Source organism: Danaus plexippus, chromosome 27, assembly GCF_018135715.1.
Source record: "Danaus plexippus chromosome 27, MEX_DaPlex, whole genome shotgun sequence".
NCBI classification, from domain to species: Eukaryota; Metazoa; Arthropoda; class Insecta; order Lepidoptera; family Nymphalidae; genus Danaus; species Danaus plexippus.
In genome coordinates, this window is record NC_083555.1 from 1,187,337 (window position 1) to 1,208,466 (window position 21,130).

General features: G+C 36.8%; 2 protein-coding genes across 8 annotated transcripts in view; one reads left to right on the forward strand and one right to left on the reverse strand.

The window, feature by feature from the left end:
- The window catches only part of LOC116775518 (serine/threonine-protein kinase Genghis Khan), a 32,078-nt gene extending 18,495 nt beyond the window's left edge, over positions 1-13,583 (forward strand). Inside the window, exons 26-47 of one of the 6 annotated variants that reach the window (XM_061525100.1) lie at positions 139-254; positions 2,126-2,179; positions 3,270-3,376; positions 3,693-3,743; positions 4,285-4,404; positions 4,943-5,044; positions 5,565-5,735; positions 5,963-6,057; positions 6,385-6,511; positions 6,750-6,890; positions 7,062-7,278; positions 7,484-7,650; positions 7,929-8,109; positions 8,221-8,406; positions 8,945-9,037; positions 9,168-9,293; positions 9,710-9,809; positions 9,923-10,058; positions 10,396-10,468; positions 10,995-11,055; positions 11,158-11,257; positions 11,343-13,583. In XM_061525100.1, coding sequence (XP_061381084.1) covers positions 139-254; positions 2,126-2,179; positions 3,270-3,376; positions 3,693-3,743; positions 4,285-4,404; positions 4,943-5,044; positions 5,565-5,735; positions 5,963-6,057; positions 6,385-6,511; positions 6,750-6,890; positions 7,062-7,278; positions 7,484-7,650; positions 7,929-8,109; positions 8,221-8,406; positions 8,945-9,037; positions 9,168-9,293; positions 9,710-9,809; positions 9,923-10,058; positions 10,396-10,468; positions 10,995-11,055; positions 11,158-11,257; positions 11,343-11,411 — 2,593 coding nt within the window. In that variant the 3' untranslated portion in view covers positions 11,412-13,583. The remainder of the gene's footprint in view (positions 1-138; positions 255-2,125; positions 2,180-3,269; positions 3,377-3,692; positions 3,744-4,284; positions 4,405-4,942; positions 5,045-5,564; positions 5,736-5,962; positions 6,058-6,384; positions 6,512-6,749; positions 6,891-7,061; positions 7,279-7,483; positions 7,651-7,928; positions 8,110-8,220; positions 8,407-8,944; positions 9,038-9,167; positions 9,294-9,709; positions 9,810-9,922; positions 10,059-10,395; positions 10,469-10,994; positions 11,056-11,157; positions 11,258-11,342) is intronic. The other 5 variants (XM_061525101.1, XM_061525102.1, XM_061525104.1 and 2 more) reach the window with 5 other exon arrangements.
- A 1,035-nt stretch (positions 13,584-14,618) lies between these two features.
- On the reverse strand, positions 14,619-20,950 carry LOC116775669 (thioredoxin-2). Of its 2 annotated transcripts, none has more exons than XM_032668606.2 (3): positions 20,805-20,950; positions 15,950-16,129; positions 14,619-15,039 (listed from the first exon to the last, which is right to left on the reverse strand). In XM_032668606.2, the coding sequence occupies exons 2-3, from the start codon at positions 16,118-16,120 to the stop codon at positions 14,890-14,892; spliced, it is 321 nt and encodes a 106-aa protein (XP_032524497.1). In that variant the 5' UTR covers positions 16,121-16,129; positions 20,805-20,950; the 3' UTR covers positions 14,619-14,889. The 2 variants fall into 2 exon arrangements, with proteins under 2 accessions (XP_032524497.1, XP_032524498.1); XM_032668607.2 differs by lacking the exon at positions 20,805-20,950 and adding an exon at positions 17,281-17,440.
- Positions 20,951-21,130: the final 180 nt, after the last annotated feature.

Sequence of the window (21,130 nt, forward strand, 5' to 3'; positions counted from 1 at the left end):
GCCCAAGGACATCTGCAATGTAAAGACCTTAAACTAAGAGACCTCGATTGTGGAAGAGGGAGTGGGCAAAGGAAACGGCGACCGTCTCTCTCAAAATATATAATTATTATTTACCTACAATACGCAATATTTGTTCAGAGAGCTGTTGGAGACCAGGCAGCGTTTGGACTCGCTGGCTCATGACATGAAGCGGAAGGAACAACACATCAGGGACATGCAGGCTAAGTTGGACACGCCGCACCAGGGGAACTCCTGTGAGTATACCTACCACCTACCACTCACCACCTACCACTTACCTACCATTATGTACATTACGAGTCGTCACACATCACAACCCTGTGGGTTATGGTCAATACAAACTGACACATTTTTTACTCGTCTTTTAAAAACTACTTTTATAGACGTGTACAGATATAATAATCTACCATCGATGGTAGCTAGGAGTGGCAAAAGCATTTAAATGAAATTAAGATCCGCTTTGAAAACATTTCGAAAGGCGGGGTTTCTTAACCTTCATTATACTGTTTTAGTAAAAATGATTCTTATTGGTATATTCCGCTCAGCTATTTCTAAAGCCGACCCCGCAGGTTGAGATGCCGTTCCTAGTCCCACGCGAGTTGTATGTGGTAGTCATGTGATACCGTATGTATAATGGGTTTATTTAGTGCACCGTTTCTTTTTGTTTCCGTTCCATGTTACCGCACAATCCCATCCAATATAACCAATATCAAAATGAAAAATGTCGGATCCATCCACAAAGTCCAACGTCGTCCGCGACGAAAAAAACGAAAATAATCACGTGATATGGACGCTGTGTTGTGTGAATATATATACATATATATATTTGAAATTGGAACTGTGATTCGATTATGTGTTCGAAATTTAAATTCGTAATATTTTGGGGGCCATTCTATTTTGTTATCTGCATTTATCTGGCATTATATTACATTGTTATAATCTGTTATGTTTGTTGTTACTTCTGTTATGCTGTTACGTTAGTTCGCGTGTGGATGAGGCGTTACCTGCCACTGTTTGTGGGCTTCACTTCATGTTTATGCGGTGTCGCCATGTTGGTATATCATCAGTTTTATGGCTGACATATTATGTACAATGTTATGTATATGTATGTTTTATTTTTTTTTCGTCTAAAAGCATTGGTTGTATTATGATACAGAATGTAATTCTAGTCCACGGACAGTCTAGTCGGAAATATTTTGCCAAAGATTTTTTTATTTTGTTTTTTTATCTATCACGCGAACTAGTCATTTATTTTTTTTGTCATTTGTCCTATTTATTGTTTACAAACTATTTCAAACTGCCATTAATGTAAAAGTGACAGCATAATAAGATTTTAGGATTAAGTTTTTAGATGATCTTTAGAATCTCAGTGCATTTCGTCTGTTTATTTATTTTTTTTTCCTATCGATAAAGCATTTTTCACGACCCGCTCGATAGTTTTATTTTCTATCGATGTCGATAAATATGGCTAGCTCGACGAATTATAATCTATTGAGAATATTCGGTTTATAATACATAATGGTATTTCATAATTGAAGTGTGTATTTTATACATTTTTTTTATTATTTATTTGAAAACAACAACTTTATCAAAGTTTTTTTTTACCTTTTTATTATAAATATATATGTATATTTTTAATTTCAATTCGTTATTCTAGTCGAGTGTCTAAGCGGCGTGTTTAATTCTTTATCGATATTTTATTTTTTGTGTTAATTAAAATTACTCGAAATATTATTTTTTTCTGCATTTTTTCTTTAAGTTATATATATTTTTATGTTCTTCATACTGTATATGACCGTGTACAGAGCGTTAATGTACATATTTATAGTATTAAAGGTTTTTTGTTGTATCCGATTTGTTTTTAATGTTTTTTTATTATTATTATTATTATTTTGTAACCCCCCTTTCAATATATTAAAATAGATTTGATAATTACATTGAAAAAAAATATTTAAATTTTTTGTATAATTTTTAAATTGAATATTTTATAAAGGCAAGATTTTTTTTTTTGATAAAAAAAATGTTTTGGTCGAATTTGTATTGGAAAGTACATTGCAATAAGACCTATATTGCTATTGGATTAAAGTATAAAGTTATGTGCAAGCAGCCAGGCAAGGTTCCGCCAAGTCTTCCAGCTACTGGAGCGGTAAAGAAGACAATGGTTCGTTTAAAAATTTTTCGTTTAAGTCCTCAGTAGTGTATGTTACTCGTGTATGTCTTGTCCGTTGGCGTGTGTGTTGGTTTGACACTTAAAAATTGTCGAATTGACTAAATTGTCCGTAAAAGCTGCAAAATTTACAAGAAAATACAGAAATCATATTGGATCTGGAAAAAAATCATCAAGGAAATATGTTACAACCTAGCAGATTTTTCGCCCAAAAAGGACCAACACCCTCGCCAGTGTACCCGAGAGGTTTTTTTTTCTATGGACTTCCCATGTTTTGTGCATCGTTTTAGTTCGTAACTAGTTATATTATCTCCATTGTAAGTACGAGCAAGTGTAAAGAATATTTACGAACATTAGTCTGCCACCACTGTTCTGCGAGTCGAGCGCCATGTCTTTGTTTTGTATAATATATTTTTTAGGTTATGGGTTTTTCCCCTAATTCGTTGTCCTCTTTGGCTCTAGAACAGTGATGACGTGAACATGTTTTCTGAATACAGTCGCTTCGCTTCTGCTTTGCTTTTTGCGGTGATGTGAAGTCTCTATATATTTCGTTGTTTTTTTTTTTCCTTCATAATATCCATTCACATACCACATAACGCTGAGCGATAATGGTTTTTCTTTAACACTTGTTTGTACGCTATTAGTTTCTGACTAATCTCGTTATTGTAAGCCCCAAATTGTAAACGCCCTTTTGACACTTACACGTGCTATATTTTTTAAACGCCCGTAAAACATATTATATATATGACAAATAATATCTGTGTGAATGTTGAAAGGTCTGAAGGGCTTTAGTTTATACAGATCTGTAGGCGTCCTGTGCATGTCCCCCCTAAAAACTAATGTACGTAAAGTCGGGTGAGTACAATGTCTATAGGAAACAGTTGTCTGTACAAAGCGTCTGACAAACGGACACTGAATCTTGTACACCCGACTATACATATAGCTGTCAGTAAAGAGTTTGTGATTTTTTTTTTTGGTTTCGGTTGGGATTGGTTAATGTCTTTTATCCTTATAATGTAACTAAATCGAAATATTTTGTTTTTTTTCCTATATAAATTAATTTGTGTTTGTATTAATATTATAGTTTTGGATCGTCCGCCGTCACAGATGAGCTATTTGGAGCAGTTCCTCAAGGACGCGCCCCAGGAACGACATTACGACAATGTGGCCTCTATGAACAACGAGCAGAAGGTATATTTTCCGTCGCATCTTTTATTAAACCAATCAAAAGGGGATTAGAAAATTGAATATTAAAAAAAACGCTCACTAAAAACTGATTCGTTACAAACGATTCAAATTATATATGCAAAAAAAAATATTTTTCTAAATAAACGCCATCTAGTGATAAAAATTAACAAACACTTTTGCTTCTAAACTAAACTGTGTATGTTCTAACCGGCTGGAGGGAGTGTAAATAACTCGTGCCATTCATGTATTAATGTAGTCAGGACGGCCATTTTGTTTTTGTTGTGTCCACCGCTGTATCGTTCACTGCTTATCCTCACAGATGTCGCCGCCGTACCGTTATAGGAATGTTCAGCATTGTTGTAACGCTAAGGTATACATTTTGTTTTGTTTTTTTTTTTCTTTTTATATATCATCATATAGTTTCGCTTTGTATGTGTGTACGTTATTAACATTGATGTTTTTTTTTATTATTATAAATTTTATATATGTATATATATTTTTATTATTCATCACACAGTAAATGAATAGGTTTGTATTTTGGTAATATTTAATAGCAGTTGATAAATTAATATTATACCAGGAGATCTGACACTTGAATATGTTTGAATGTTCTTGTCCAACGAATTGAATTACTAATATATTAAGCAAAGTAGGGGAATTTGTGTAAAGTAATAGTAAAAACTCCCGAATAGCGTTCCAGTGGCTATGACAGTTATAGTCACGATAGCTTAGTTTGGTAAGTGACTGGAACAGATGTGTTAAAGGTTACAGGTTCAATCCCAGTATTAAAATTTGTATACATCATGTAAAACAATTTTAACTGAAACGTTAACGTATTATTCGAGTTAATGGAGGATTTTTATCAGTAATTTTATATCTTACTAACAAAACAATGAATTCATTCGCCTCAGCTGCTGTACGGCTCCCAGCAATCTACGGTATTGTCGGGGTCGGTGGAGTCCCCTGACGAGTTGGGGCCTCGCCCCGCCTCGCCGGCCTCCTGCAAGAGCTCACCCAGCGACATGTCCACCGTGAGTACACTACTGTCACCTGCGTGGTGGGTGATGCACTAATAATGTTGTCACTGTCCCATTTACTTTAAAAGATTTGATTACTTTGTAGTTTTACAGTGACATTCAAGTCTTTACTGATGTCTGTATAACTAGTGTGACTATTAAAACTATAAGTAACCCTCTTGAAGATGCTTTAAACACCAACAATTTTTAATCTGTGGCTATGTATAGTTAAGTATTTATTCACCGTGCAATTGAGAATAACAAAAAAATATGATAATTACTATAATAAGAATATATAGCGTACTTAAAAATATAATCACTTTTGTCTTTGGTAATTATTAAATGTGGCATTAACAATGTCTCTTCTATCTCGAGACTGTCGCGATTTAGATGAAACTAATATTTCCGGCTGTACTAACGTTTTTTTATTATTTTTAAACTACATGCACTACGCTTCGGTTACTTGGAAGCGAATTTCGCTAATTCGTTTATTAAAATAATAAAAAAAAACGCCCATCACTATCCGGAAATGTGAGTTCGTGTAACGTTTCAGTACACCGTGCAGGAGCCGGCGGGCGGCAAGCAGAAGGTGCACCAGTTCCTCATGAGGAGCTTCAGCAGCCCCACCAAGTGTAACCACTGCACCTCCCTCATGGTATGACGTCATCACTAACAATATCATCCAGGCCAACTCTCCAGTGATGTAGTTTAGACATCAGAGTGCTGTATACTTATGGTATAGGTTATGATATGATCCCGTGTAGGCGGCATGGACACAATCGTAGTCGTATAGTGTAGTGTTGCTGTCGCCAGGTGTCGCTGTCGGTCGGTGACGTGTGTATTATATTAAGTTGCTAATATTGATTTCACTCGAAGAAGTCGCAAAAAGTTTGTATGTCTGTGTTCGACTTAAAAACATCGGATTTTGTGGCTGACTTATAAAAAAAAATAAAAAACTTCACGGCTTTTGCCGTGAAGTTTTTTGGTTACCATTCCTCTTAGTATTCGATAACTTCATGCATGTCCTCATATAAAGATCAGGTAGTTCAGTGTCTGCGGAAATGACATTAGATCCTGATATCCATTCTCTATCTTCTATTCTCCATACTATCATGTGTCGGTCAACTCTGTGCCGTGCAGTGTGGCTGCATCTGCTAACTATGTCTGCCTTTCAGATCGGGCTGACTCGTCAGGGCGTGGTGTGCGAGACGTGCGGGCTGGCCGTCCACACGAGGTGCTGCGGCCGGGTGGCGGCGCGCTGTCCCCTGCCGCCCGAGCGCTCCAGGAGACCGCTGGGCATCGACCCCGCAAGGGGACAGGGGACGGCCTACGAGGGATACGTCAAGGTCAGGCGAGGAACGCGGCACATACACACATACACACACATACAAACATATACATACATACATATATATATGCTTAAATATCAATATAATTCTGCCATAATAATATTTATTCCATTCTGTGTTTTCACTACAAGTTAATATTATAAAAACTCATCTAAAATATCAATGAGCAGTCTGCGCTATACATAGATTTGTTTATTCCTTATAATATGTAAGTGTCTCTCCAGGTGCCTAAGCCCGGCGGGGTCAAGAAGGGTTGGATGCGCCAGTTCGTAGTGGTCTGTGACTTCAAACTATTCCTCTACGACATATCTCAGGACAGGTGAGTTTGTTACTTAATGTTTATTCCTTAATAAAAATTAAATGTATAGATATATTAATGAATCTCATTTCATCAACAAACATACAGAAAAATAATAGTACGTGGAGTCGAAAAAGCGAAATTTCGTAATGCCGAAATGATACTAGATAAGGCAGACAACAATTTTTAGTGAACTCATATATAAAGTTTCTTTAAAACAAACTATAGTCATTGCTTACAATACTCAATCCACGCTAACCCTCGCTCCGTCTCTTTCTCCCCCCCCCTCCCCAGGAGCGTTGAACGCTTAACGCAACCGCGTCTGTATTGTATATGTTTTATCCCCAGGAACGCGGTGCCCTCAGTGTGTGTGAGCCAGGTCCTCGACATGCGCGACCCTGAGTTCAGCGTGACCTCCGTCAAAGATTCGGATGTCATACACGCCAGTAAACGAGACATACCCTGCATATTTAGGGTGAGGACACATTAGCGACTGTGGCGTATGTTCTGCTCAGTAAATTCGACTACTGGACACGTGACATCTAAGACCTTATCACTTATTATGTTGCTATGTCTATATTCAAATTTTGTTGAAGTTTTGATATTGTATTTTTTTTATATTGTTAAATTTCTTTTGTGGTTAGTTTTAGGAGTTTTATTGGGAGAAACATACATATACATGCATGGATATGTTCATATATATTGTGTTACAGATATCAACATCCCAGCTGGAGGGGGATCGTCGATACCACACGCTGATGTTGGCTGAATCTGACTCGGAAAAGACCAAGTGGGTGGTCGCCCTCAGCGAACTGCACCGGATACTCAAGAAGAACAATCTGCCTGACAAATGTGTATGTACATACGTGTATACTTTATATACTTTACTATCTACCGAGACCTTATAGTATAAGTAACTTATCATCTTTACATAACGTAGAACAAAATTTATGCCTAATATTACTTGTCCGTAGTTGAAAATTGTGTTTAAAACGGTATGAATACTAGTGAGTTTATTTTTCCAGGTGTATGCTGCAGCGTCCCTGGCTGCTGGTGGCGGTTCATGTTCGTTGGGCGCGGTCCGCGGCGCTTCGTGTGCGGCGCCGCTAGAGGGCGCTCGTCTAGTGCTGGGAGGAGACTTCGGTCTTGCCCTGCTGGACTTGGAGCGAGCTGAACTGGTGCCCAGGAGACAGCACGCGCCCGTACACACGCTGAGATACGTCATGGAAGAACAACTACTAGGTAAGATATATATATTTAAATTTATTAAGAAGTCAATCGTATCACGAGCATAATATACTAAATACATTATAGTTTACAAATTCTAGAACTTCAAGAGATCAAGCTACAAGTATTGTAATAAATAAATATATAAGTAAATTAACTAATAACTATAAGCCCGGCTGCTCTCTTCATAGTACACTTTATTATCGCTTTATGTACTCAGTGGTGATATCTGGCCGCGGTCGCAATGTCCGGTTGGTGCCTCTGAGGGCGCTGGAGTGCCCCGAGGCGGAGAGCGTCAAGCTGTCCGAGGCCAAGGGAGCGGTGGACCTCGCCGTGGGGGAACTGCACACAGGGGTCTACGGGTTCGCTGTGGTCTGCAAGCGACAGGTCCTACACGCACACACACACACACACATATATATATATATATATTAAGAGGATAGCTACTGACGAGAGATGGCGCTGTATATACATACATCTTATGTAGTTCATTAGTCGAGATGTTAATTTCATATCTGTTTATTTACTCGCTGTGATGTTTGTAGTACATCCGGTGTAAGATGAGCTTCCATGAGCTTCCGTTAGTTCATTCCGATCTAGACAAACATATCGCTATCCTTAAGTAAATTTTTGGTGTATAATAATATTGTTGTGTGTGCGATCAGAACTCGTGGGTGGTGATCGTGTACGAGATCACCCGCACCGCGGCCCGGCGCTGTCGCGTGTCCGAGCTGAGAGCCCCCGCGCCTGTACTGAGCGTGCAGCTGGTCAGGGGTCGACTTGTGCTGGGCTACCGAGGGGCGATCGTCGCCCACACGCTGCATCCACACCCACACCCCGCCGTCTGTGAGTACACACACACACTCAAAGAAACACAGTCAAAGACACAGAGAGACATACACAACCACACACCACCAAGTCCCTGTTAGTGTATATATACAGCGTGTTCCGTTCCAGCGCTGGTGCACCCTGAGAACCAGGTGGGCGTGTTCCTGTCCAACTCGGGCGCGCGGCCGCTGTGCGCGCGGCCGGCGGGCGGCGACTGGCTGCTCGTGTTCACGGCCCTGGCGCTGTACGTGGACCGAGCGGGCCTCCGCGCCCGGGACACCGAGCTCATGTACACGGCGCACCCGCAGCACTACGGTTAATACCCCCGCCATATCATATACCATGTGTTATGTCTTGCTGTGGAACTCGGACTCTTAGTAGCGGCCATCCATGAAGTACATCACACGTTAACGGGGAGGGGGGGGGGGTATTCCCGAAGAGCGACATCGTGTGACAAGGGTCATGGGGGGGCGGTTCAATACTTTTGTGACGTCACATATAAAAAAAAACTTAATATTAAAACGCAATATTCAGATGGGAAATGAAAATTTAGAAACAAAATAACGAATTTTTAGATACATAAATGTGTGACGTCACGTCAGGGGGGGCGTTTAGAAAAATGTGACAACCTGTCACAAGGACGGGGGGAGGGGTTCAAAAGTCCTAAAATTCGTGCGACGTACTTTACGTTTGGTCTCTTATCTGAAGTTTTTTTCTGACGAACAAAACGAGACCGATGAATAGCTTTATTTCTTATCATTGATAAATAGTAAAAAATATGTTACACAAATTAGTGCAAATGCGTAACATGTGTCTGTGGTGTGATATTGAATCCTCCGTACACCGGTTCCAGCCATCAACGACACGCACCTGTTAATCTTCACGACGTCTCACATAGACGTGTACGAGATCGAGTCCGGCGACTGGGTGCAGACTATCAATTTACGTGAGTTACATCGCTTACGATACAGCTTGTGTTCGCCGTTATGTTATGCTAATTTTTATTATAAATAAAATTATTTTTTTTTAATAATAATTATCGGTGATTTTATACGTGAGCTTCGTCATGTCCTCAGCCAACGCCCGGCCCTTGGACGAGTGCGGGTGGATCGTGTTGGTCTGTGGCGGCGGGCCCTCGGGCGCCTTTCCCTTCAACACGGACGCCGCGCCCTACCTGGTGTACCTCAGGCCCCTGCTCGGAGGTGAACATGTGTTTTAAATATATACAGGATGGGCCGAGACCAACAATGATTTGAGATTTAGAAGAACTCTATACTTCTCTTTTACTCTTCTGAGTTCCGAAGATTTGAAATGTTCATCGTCACAGATAACGTCTGCTGGTCGATAATTTCCTGGCAGTGAAGGCAATAACTAACACGGCTATTGTTATTTAAATAAAAATGTTCAACTCAGACAGCGGACTCGCCGCACAGGGATTCACTGCTACTAAATTTGTGAAAAACGGACTAGTTTTTGGTAGTTTGTATATATACAGGAACCAGTACTTACTTAAAATGAAACTTCAAAAATTTATGAAAGAAATAAGTTAGGAAATATTTTTTATGTATTTAAGGTATTTTCACAAACTAAAGTAGTATGTATGTATGTAACATTGCAGGCGGACCTCTGAACCTGGATCACTCGTGGTACGGAACCAACAAGAGGCGGTTCTCAGTCAGGGAACAATCACACCAGGCTATCGAGGCCCACAACAGACTGTGAGATTATAGACATACATATATAATATTGATATATACATATTGCGATGATATTGAATTTAAACCATCTCCGAGCTGAGTAAACTATGACATATATGTATATGTTTGTTAAGGTCCGAGCGCCGTTCGCGTCTCATATCAGCTCCCAGCAACTTCGCCCACGTGTCCCATATGGGTCCCGGGGACGGCATCCGCTCACAGAGGCTACTCGACCTGCCCACCACCCTGGAGACGGCCGACACGCACCAGGTCACACCTCTCACACATATATATAAAGGACACGCCATGCAGCTACAAGGGAACACGAGCCTTGTGTTGTACTATATAGAGTACATAATTGATTGATCATATGAATATAGATGGCGTTGTTTGACGCTTAGTGACATTACACGCATTGAGGATATATGTGTGTGAAACATGGCGGTGTGTGCAAAGTACTTTTTATATATATTTTTATGTATAAAAAAAATACTTTACATTTACCGTATAAGGCTGTATCATAATGGGGATTTTAAACTATATTGTTGTTCCCTGCCACAGCCGTTCCATATCACTCTCGTTTTATTTTGTTATCTCTACACCGCAGATGTTCGGCAGCCGCGAGAGCAGCAAGCGGACCTCCCCGCTCACCATATCCCATCCCGCGGGGTCGTACAACGGTAAATAATATCTATGTGGTTATTATGCACTAATAAAGTATGACAAATATAATGTAATCTGTTTTCTGGTTTCGCTAAAAAAAAGCGCTGGTGAAAGTTGTATGGAGCGAACATGGGTTTCGGTACCAAAACTTTTTTTTCTGGCCATGGGCTCCGCTTGAAACTCTAAAATTGCTCACGAAACCACCAAAGATGTTAAGATATCTGGGCAATACAACAAAAACCGTCGACATGGGTTGCCGAGGTCATCTCCGCGGATGAGTGACCCGAGTCGCCAGGATAGCGTTCCGCTCGCCTCGCTCGATAAATAATATTTTAAGACTGTATCTCAATGTATGCGTACAGAGCACGAGCTCATGTCTGTCTCGAGCTTAAAGTAATATCAGCTAACATTATATTTTTCTTGAATGTCTTTATATATAAGGAATTGTTCCGTCAACCTAGTAATGTTTTTCAATACAGAAAATTTTTAAAAGTTTTTTTTTAAATCTGAACCTTGACATTAATATACGTTTCCATGTGACAGGTTCGTGGCGCACCCGGGCTCCGACGGAAGCTCCGCCCTCGCCGCCTCACAGGATGGACAGGTCGCTACACCTTACACTCACGACTATATTTTGTCATCTTTGTGTTATACATTACACGTCGTGAACACCCTGTATGTGTCAGTATATATGTCCGTGTCTCAGGTCGGTGGGTGGAGGCTCGTGCGGTAGTGGCTCGGCCCTGGAGCGCTGCCTCACCCCGCTCAGCCTGGGCAGCATGAGCTCGCTCCACGACGTGCTCAAGGTGAATGTGTGTTCGCTCGTGTCGTCCGTCATATCCGGTGACCGTGTTAGTGTGTGTGTGTTTATGCCGTTTGCACCGTTCACAGGTCGGGACGGAGCCGGAGCCCCACTCGGAGGACAGCGGCGGCGCTTCGCCCCCCAGACGCGAGCCCTGACGGTCGACGAGATGAGCTCTGACAGACGAACACACGCCGCCATCTATATCGAGATAGCTTAGACATGACAAGTCTATCGCGGAGGCTGAATCTAATCTACGAATGTAAATTCTTCCACAGTTTGCGTTTTTTCATATGTATACAGCGGATCTTCCTTTTATAATCGACTCGCTCATGGCCGAGGTCTTTGAAAATTTGGTTCCTATATGTAAAGTATGTCACCGCTCGGACACACACCTTCCATATGATAATAATATTATGTAGTGACCCCAGTGGCTTTACGGTCAATTAGTATTATATATTAATATATATATTATATAAGTAGGTTTGTTTATCCTTGTACATAGGACGCCGGCCGACTCGCCTGCGGTTCTCGCTGAACCATTTTATAATGAACTCTCGAATCTGTATTTCACTTTTATCTCTGTAAGTCGCTCGCGTCGACGTAAATTATTGCAAAATTATTTTAGCTAATTTTTTTTTTATATGTATTCTGTTGAATAATCTCGTGTTTAAATCTCAGTAAATAGATTTTTACTTATATTGAAATGTATGTAGTTTAAGGATTTTTAAATTATTTATTGAGCTTCGCCTTAACCGACCGCCATTTTTTTCGACCGTTTTCGCACCGCCGAATATTTTTTATTTATTAATATGTGATTAATATTATTTAAAATGTAGTGTATTGTTATAGCTCGAATCGAAGTTGATTTCCTAGGTACAAGTAGTTGTGAGCGCAGGGTTGCCGGATGCTTATAATTTATTCAACGAAAAAGGCTGTTTTAGATATGAACTCGATCCCATTACGGCAACCCTACTGTAATTAACGGTACCACGACCACTGCCAGTAAAGGAAATACGCATCTCGGTTTATACTGGACTTGTGTTGTTTACTTATAGCGACCAGTGTAAGCCGAGCCCCGACCGTCACGACCAATTTTGAAACCGATTCTTCCGATTTGTTTAAACTATAATTATATGAGATTACAAGCGCGTGTAATTTACATTACTTGTAGAGTACCCGCGCTGCTGAGGTAACCGTGTTTTTAATATAAGCGTTTTTTTAATTTCACCGAAATCTCATCATTGTGACATTAATGTAGGTAGTTTGTAATTTTTTTTAACAATCTAGTCTTTTGTTTGTTTATTTTTTTTAATTATTTTTTTTGTGAACACGACAATTTACTCTTATCGTTTAGTTTAAGTTTAAATGTACGGATAATGTTAGTTGTGTGATGTATACACATGCGCACGAGGCGCGTCCAAAGATGCTTTGTAAGAATGAAAATATGACAGTTTTGTATTGAAGGAATGTTTTCTAAATTAAATGTATTATGTTTTAATGTAAAATATGTAACTCGAGCTGAACGTGAGCTGATGTTGTGAGATGTGTTTGGTTTCAGTTGAGACGGATGGTTGGGATGCGCTCAGGAGGACGGGGTCTCATGAGCTGTTTGTAGAAACGCGATGGAATGAACTTGAGATGAGATATGTTAGGGTTTTAAGCGTTATAAGGATCTCACAGTAAACATTATGAATTTCATCGAAGTGTATTAGAAGATATATATATTCCTTAATATACTTTTATTAATCTTGAAAATAAAACTATTTGGTATTCGTAATGAAAACGTTAATACACACACACACACACACACACATATATATATATATATATAAATATAATGTGTGTGTGTGTGTGTGTTAACCTCCAGGAGCGCATCCCGAAAGTTGTCTTTTGAATCCGATCAGTTCAGTATGTTGTATGAAATTTTTATAATCTTTCAATTTTATATACATTGTATACCGCTTCCTTACCGAGGCCGACACGCGACATCTCTTATGACCCATTCGGTGTTGGACCTCCTATATATATGGATTTATTACTCGTAGCACTCATTAGTACTTAACAGCGCCGTCGCCGGGTCCGCGCCGCGCGACGCTGGACCCTATCCCCTGACAATAAGGTTCTAAAGGTCGCTTCCAGTTCGCCGTTTCCGTTGGACACATTATATGTCGAATTGTTCATACGCTTAAATAAATGTATAAAGTTCTGAAGTATTATATACCAGTGACGTCACCGACTGTCCTCAGCTGTGTAATAAGTTATTGAACTACGATACGAGTACGTCATTACTTCGTGTAAATATCTGATTAAACGGAAAATAAACTACCGCTCCAGTGTGTCATTTACCAAAAACACTTGTATTAGAGTACTTTAAATTCAACATCTGGCAGGTAATTAAATATTTTGACTATTTAATACTCGCGACTCCGTCCGCATCTTGTTATGTTAAGTTTCCCAAGGTGTCAGAAGGCCAACATGAAAACAATCAGCATTTTCATGAAAACCTTTTCAACTTTTTTCTTTCCCCTATGGCCTATACTGTTGTGGATTAAACTATAAGTACATCCCTGTGGAAAAAGTCTTATAAATTCTGATACAAAACAGCTAACTGGGTATCAGAATTTATTAGTCAAAAAAATATTTATAAGATTGAAAAAATTTTCTGATACAGATTTCTATAAGAATCTATCAGTTATGAGAATTTATGAGACCGTTTCCACAGGGATGTTGCTAGTAACCAACCAAGAGGACTGTATAGGCATATTCCTTGAATTTGAATCGGTGGCTTAAGAATAATAACTCAACATTATTATTTTTATCACTCGCCGACTGACCAGTCAAAAGTTACTTCACTTCTAATAAACGTAGAAACTTCAAATTTTGTTAACACTTAGTGTTGAGCGTACACCTGAAGGAAAAGCTAGGATACTTTATTTTTAGTCCAATTCTCTAGAAACACTTAATTGCATAACTTAAGTAAACTTCTGATCTCATATGTATATGAATGTACTGGAAATTTAAAAAGATCTCAACAAACAAGTGATAACTACGGGAGGCCGCCAATAACTAACCATTTTAGTGACCACATTAATATTAAAAATCTTATATATATGAATTCAGTCTCGGCTGTCGCAAGAACACAGAGTAACTCGCAAACAATACAATATTTAGAGCGACAGTGATTTGTCTAAGGTCTCGCCTATGAGGAGTGATTTTTGTGTGGAGGGAGGGGGAGGGGGGCTGGGAAGTTGTTCAAAAAACGTGTTTTTTTTCTATATTTAATTGATATTTTTTATAAACACTACATATATCAACGAACAACATGCAAACAAGCGTGAGAAGGTGTCGGAAAACAATGAATATAATTTTAATACATTTTATTGAAGTAACAAAGTCCAACGCCAGGGACGAGGCGGCGACGAGACACTCGGTTCACGGAATAATATAATAGTTAAGTTACTTTTTTAAAAACTTGTTTTTTGTGAATTTAAGCTTGGGACGCCCCACCACGAGTTCGCGTCACAAACCGAACGGTACGATTTTAAGTTAACAGACCTATGTACATGTGTGCGAACGTAAAACTGTCCGTGTGCAGTGTGCCCGCGAGCTCACAGCGAGGGTGCGCGAGCCGGCCTACTTGAGCTTGAGGATGGTGTTCTTGAGCTTGTCCACGTTGGCTCCGGAGAACTCCTCCAGCTTCTGCGAGTTCTTGATGAACACGAAGGTGGGCATGGCGTTCACGTTGTACTCGGTGGCGATGTCCTCGCACTCGTCCACGTCCACCTGGGATTATATTACGCTAATGTTATAAAGCTGAACAGTTTTGTTCTTTATTAACTGCTGGTTATAAATAAACTTTAAGCGTCTGTTATGTCATATTAAACTGGTTTTTACACTAAATACATATGCCTAAATCACGACAGTGAATTGTTAATTCGCGTTTGTCTGTTTGTTTGTTACGGCTAATCTCATAAAAACTGTTCGAACGATTCTGAAGTTAGTTTCACTGGCAGGTGGGTAGGCAGATCGAAGAAGCATATTTTCTATTCAACAGTTTGTTATATCCTCCGTTAAAGATAGGTTTTGTTATAAAACAAAAAAACTAAAGCTCATTAGCCTAAGAAAGAATAATTGTGTAAATTATCAAATATTACATTTTTTTATAAAGACGGACATATAAAAGGAGTTAGTTTATATATTGTATTGTTTTGTAAATTGATATTATTCCGCATGAACTCGTATAACGACATTGTGTTGTTTTGATATCAATTACACTGCGACGCGCGTGTGGACACGTTGATAGCCTTACTAAAGGTTTACAGGCGCATTAAACAGAGCATTCACTTTCCATTCATGTGAAAGGTCATTAATTAAATACTTTACAGGGGGGGGGGGGGGCAGTAAGGGGAGGCTTTGGGACGTCACATGTGATTAAAATATCAATCTGCAACCTCTGAGTGTCGCTCTCTAATAGCCTTGAAACACATGACTGTTAGTCTTAGGAACAGAAATGATTCATAACCTAATTACTCTTCATCCTATTTCCTTAACCAAACAACAAGTTGTCTTTAAGTTAAACACATCCCACAGACAGTTTTAACTCGATAACCTAACCGATGACCGGTCATTTATTTAACCCGTGTCTCAATCTTTTAACTTGCCTGATACACTTTAGGAATGAGTCGGTACACACCTTAAGTACTACTATAGAATCAGCCATTTCGTTGGCGAGCTCCTCTAGCTTGGGCCCAATCATTTTGCAGGGTCCGCACCAGGTAGCCATGAAGTCTATGACCACCAGCTTCTCTCCGGCTTCACCGAGCCTGTTCTTCAAATCATCGGCATCTTTGATGTGGATTGCCATTTTTTGGGACTGAAAAGATATATGTATATTTTATAAATCGGTTTGTAAGCTTTTCACATAGTAAGTGTTTATATTTTTTTTGATTGTACTATTTTTTGTACAATATTAAGACTTGTTAAATTATAATATTTAATATAATGTTAAAGTTAATGCTACTTAACATGAGTGTGAATACTGACTATTTATAGTTAAATGTTAATTTATTTTAAGAAAATTATGAATATCTGTAATTTCCTGATAAGTAAGATATCTAAGATTTCCGAGTACATATTTAATGTTTTTTTTTGTACAACTACGCAATTTTATTATTTATTTCATAAACAGATGACAAATAATGAGACTAACTGACAGACACTTTCATCTTGTCTGCCAGTGATCACGGTTGCAGCAAAGTAACAGAAAAGTCGGCAAAATGTAGAAATATAAAAAACGAATAGTATCCGAAAAACATAGTTAAATTTTTCTGTTAAGAATCTTTTTATATAGATTCGCAATCAGATACGACATATTATGTTTAGTATTTTCCTCATCGCATCTTTAACACAAGTTTTACAACGTCATTGTAAATAGCGTTTCAAGGTTTTCAATCATAAATCATTGTATATAGCAATACTTTAGAACTGTTGGTTGATAGTGTGACGATGCACACTCTTAGTACTCTATTGAAGTCGTCACAAAAATATATGTAAATGAGCTTTATTTACGAAAAGAAGCAACAATCTTTTCCCATATACTTTGAGTTAACATTTAATATGAACATACTATACGCAATGTTTTCCCAACTCGTAATAACTTGAATATAATAATACCATTGAAAAACTTGCTAAACCAGTTAGGTATATCTTGCATGTTTAAAAAATTTTTGAACTTAACAAGATGTTAGTCCATCGAAAAAGGTTTTTTTTAAATTCATCTAAATACATAATACTGTTAATTTAAATAGTACATATTATGTAGTTTTTATATACGATAAAGGATTTTATCACACACTACATTGAGATAAGGGCGCCAAACAGATCTATTGTTGCTCGGTTTACAAAACAAATTCCTTTTTTGTCACTAAGCCGGGACATGAAAAACAACATTTTTCAGAATAATATAGTATTGAACATAAATCGTGAATCAAGTTATTTTTATTATTATCTTATTTAAAAACTTACTCAGGTAATTATAACAAAAATTCAGTCTTATCAAACACCACACCAATCTTCAAACCACCGAGTTTCACAATGAACTGATTGTGACTTGTGAGCGACCACGGGATAGATTGTGTATCGAGCATTCAAATAGCGATGTAATGGCGGGAAATCGTTATTGGACAAAATTAAAATGGCGTTGACTCATTTATGACGCAATCGTTCTTAATAATCATGACTTGCGAATGACCGACACGATTCTCGCAGGCAATCGTTATTTTAAATTCCACATTCATTCTAACTGTGATACCTAATTTGACCTTGATCGTTATTTTAATGAAAACACTTTCTAGCTAACCATGTTTGTTTAAAAAAGACATGAGTAATTATATATAAATAAATTTATTTTATTATTAATAATAAAAACTCCAACAACCTCACGTTAATTTGTAGAGCTTATTGTAGTACATAAAAAATCGATCTCGTCGACAGTAATGCCGTAATAAGCAAAGGCACACGACGAGCAACCAATTTCATTCAACTTCAGCAAAGCAGTTTGAATACAAATGTTTTATTTTCTCGTATCATTTAGTTTCGATAAAAAGGTGTGTAGATAGGATCGATTAAAGAACGTTATCGAGCCGTGTGTTTTTTATAACGATAACCTGTGGCTGGTTTCATAGATAAAAAAAATACGTGGGTAAAATATAAGAGATTTTTTTATATCTGCGAAGACTAACAACATAGTAGCAACGTTATGAATGTTTTTTCTTAATGTACCTTTATTATTAGTTTTGGCTCGCGACTTCGTTCACGCCAACTTCAGATTTACCAATATATAGCTAACAGGGTGTATTTTGTTCTATCTGACTAGGCAGTTATTTATCAGATTTTGGACTGTATAAGATTTTTATTTTTCGATTAAACGTGTTCTACAAATTTTCAACCAAATACGTACAACCTTCAGTTCATACGTACGTACGTACGTCTTCAGTTATAAGTATATTAACATAAACACACACACACACACACACACATATATATATATATATATGATTAATGTTAAAGCACTTACAATTATTATGCCTACAAGTTAATGACACACTAATTGCAATAAAAATGTTGCTCTTTATGATATTTTTTTCCGTTGTTCGTATCAATTAATTTGTGCAACTCATTCAAGTTACTGGTGTAACTTAAATTTGCATAATTCCCGAGACATATTTATATTTGATAAACTTATCATACATTTATAAATAAATATTTTGTATATCAATAATATATTTAAGATATTTACATTCCGTCTGTCTGTGTGATGGTAGAAAAGGTTACGTTATTTCGCATTGTGTTTCATATATACAAGAATGATTGGTAAGTGCATAATTTATTAAAGATTTTAATAAATAAATTTAGCATTTGACGAAATGCCAGAAATTAAAAATGCAACTGTTGAGGAAGTGAACGTAAAAATAGCAAAATATTTTTAAGATGCCACAAAAACCCAGATAATTTGTGACACATTTTACCTTTGTAACTTTTACAGGTGTGAAAAATTTACTAAGAAGGATACAGATACTATTGTAATAATAATATTTTTATGCAAAATTATAGAAAAATATTTTATATGCTCGATCAACGGCAAACATTTCCTTTACATGCAGACAAAAATGAGATTGTTTGAAATAAAAAATATTTTTTATAAAACATTAACGTATTTCCGTTCCCGATAATCACATCTGATTTAATTAATTTATAATTCTCACGATGAAAATAACACACGGGTATCAGTTTTAGAGAGAGGAAAATGGAAAAGTTTTTTTTTTAAATTTAAACTATATTTAGGCGAAGACCCACGTTCTAATTTCGACATATTTTTTGTCTGTATGATATGAATCCGACACTAACATCGTCTCCACGTAAAAAAAATCTTGAGTCACCAGATATACCTAGTTTTATTGATTAATGGAGATATATTCGGACGTTATCTTATCTTTATATCTCAGATTTTAAAGATACAATAATGACTAATCTATTTAGTTGGTAAGTAGTGATACTAACAATGTTATCCTCAAATCAAACACGAGCAAAACTAATTAAGATCTATCTAGAATATACACAATTAAATATTTTGTTCTATACAAAGTAATTCCATATGACACAGAAACATATAATTCCGATTTAAGATAGTGAAATGAGTGTATTTAAGTATAAGTTGATAATCGAATGATTATACGTTTTTCATAGTATGTATATCATAAGGAGCATATTCAGTGTACTCCTTTAAGTAATACATGTTAAGTGTTTAAGAACCTGATAGTGGCATTTTAATAAAAATAAATTTAGATTACATGTTTGTGTGTCTATCATGATATAAAGCTACAATGAATACTGTGCAAAAGTTAGACAAAGTCACGAGCAAAGTATAGCAAGAAATTGTTAACCAAAGCAAATAGTTGGTGTTAACATTGTTTCATATAAGAAAAATTATATTAAAAAATTTACTCTGTATTATCTTAACATATATGGAAATATAAAATTTAAAAAGACTGAGAATGAAATGAGATATAGCTGTCCCATTGAGAAGATAGCTTGGTGATTTTATCTACTTAACTTATTGTACCAATAAAATAAAAACTTTTTTTTAAAATTTATTCACTATGGCAACATAACTATATGCTATTTGCAAACAAAATATTCCAAAGACAATTTTTTTTGTGATACAAAGACACAAAAGATATTAATTTTGTGTCAGTATATTGACATTTTGACTGCAAATTTATGAACCCAAGTCAAGATTTATACTCCAATTAAACAAGATAGGCGTTAAAACTATAAAAATTATTTCAGTGATTGGTTTTTTCTGTAGATTAGTAAAATTCAAGGGAAACAATAATCTTATATGATAGAAACATTCCTTTAAAATTAAAGTTTCTAGATGAAAAATATTAAAGAAAATTTGTGAAAGTATTTTTTTTTAATATATGCTGTCCTACCAACAATAGCTTACGTTATTATCTTCTTATAAGATAATAATACAGTTCTCATTAGGTGACTTGAGTAATAATTTTAATGAAATTTTTCAAACATAAATGAATCTATTATATTTGATTCAATCACAATAGTCGTTATCACCCAAGTTGAATGCGGTTCATTTACTGAACAATTCTATTACACGCTTGTAATATAATTGTTCTGATAAGAATTTTAAAATTGCGAAGTAAGGATACAGATTCATGGTGAAGTAGTTAATTGTGCATACAATTGGCGTGACTCATCTGAAGGTACAACTATAGTGCAACTACGATAACTATTATAATAGTTTATTTTAAACATCCACCATGTATATAACAAAATTATGAAACAGTAAATTATAAGAAAACGGACATTTTACCGTAATTATTAAATGTAAGGTATGGTTAAAAAAACAAGGTCATTTAAAGAAATGTAATCTTGTGCACGTTTTTATACTGTCAAGTAGTTTTGTTTGTTAAAATGTTGTATTTATAACTTTAGAATATATAACAGAATATAAAACAATAATTACAAACCTTTAAATCAGTATTTCTGACAAAATTTAAGAAACCGGCAGAGCACGCAGCGTTTGATTCAACCCTCAACACTTATCCACTACAATGAAGCGCAATGAACAATCAAAATTTTGCGGTAGAAACTAGTTTTAGTTTGTCTATGGTTAACTTACTTTGAGGCTTCAGTAGTATGATTTTTATGTCCAGTAAAACAGTCTTGAATTGACAAATAAAACCGATATATGGAATATCTTTCACCCAATGATAGGTAACTATTTGATGTTTAATTCATGTTATGTCAAATTTAGTGTAGACGGAACAAACCAATAAATTTACGAGTCATTTAT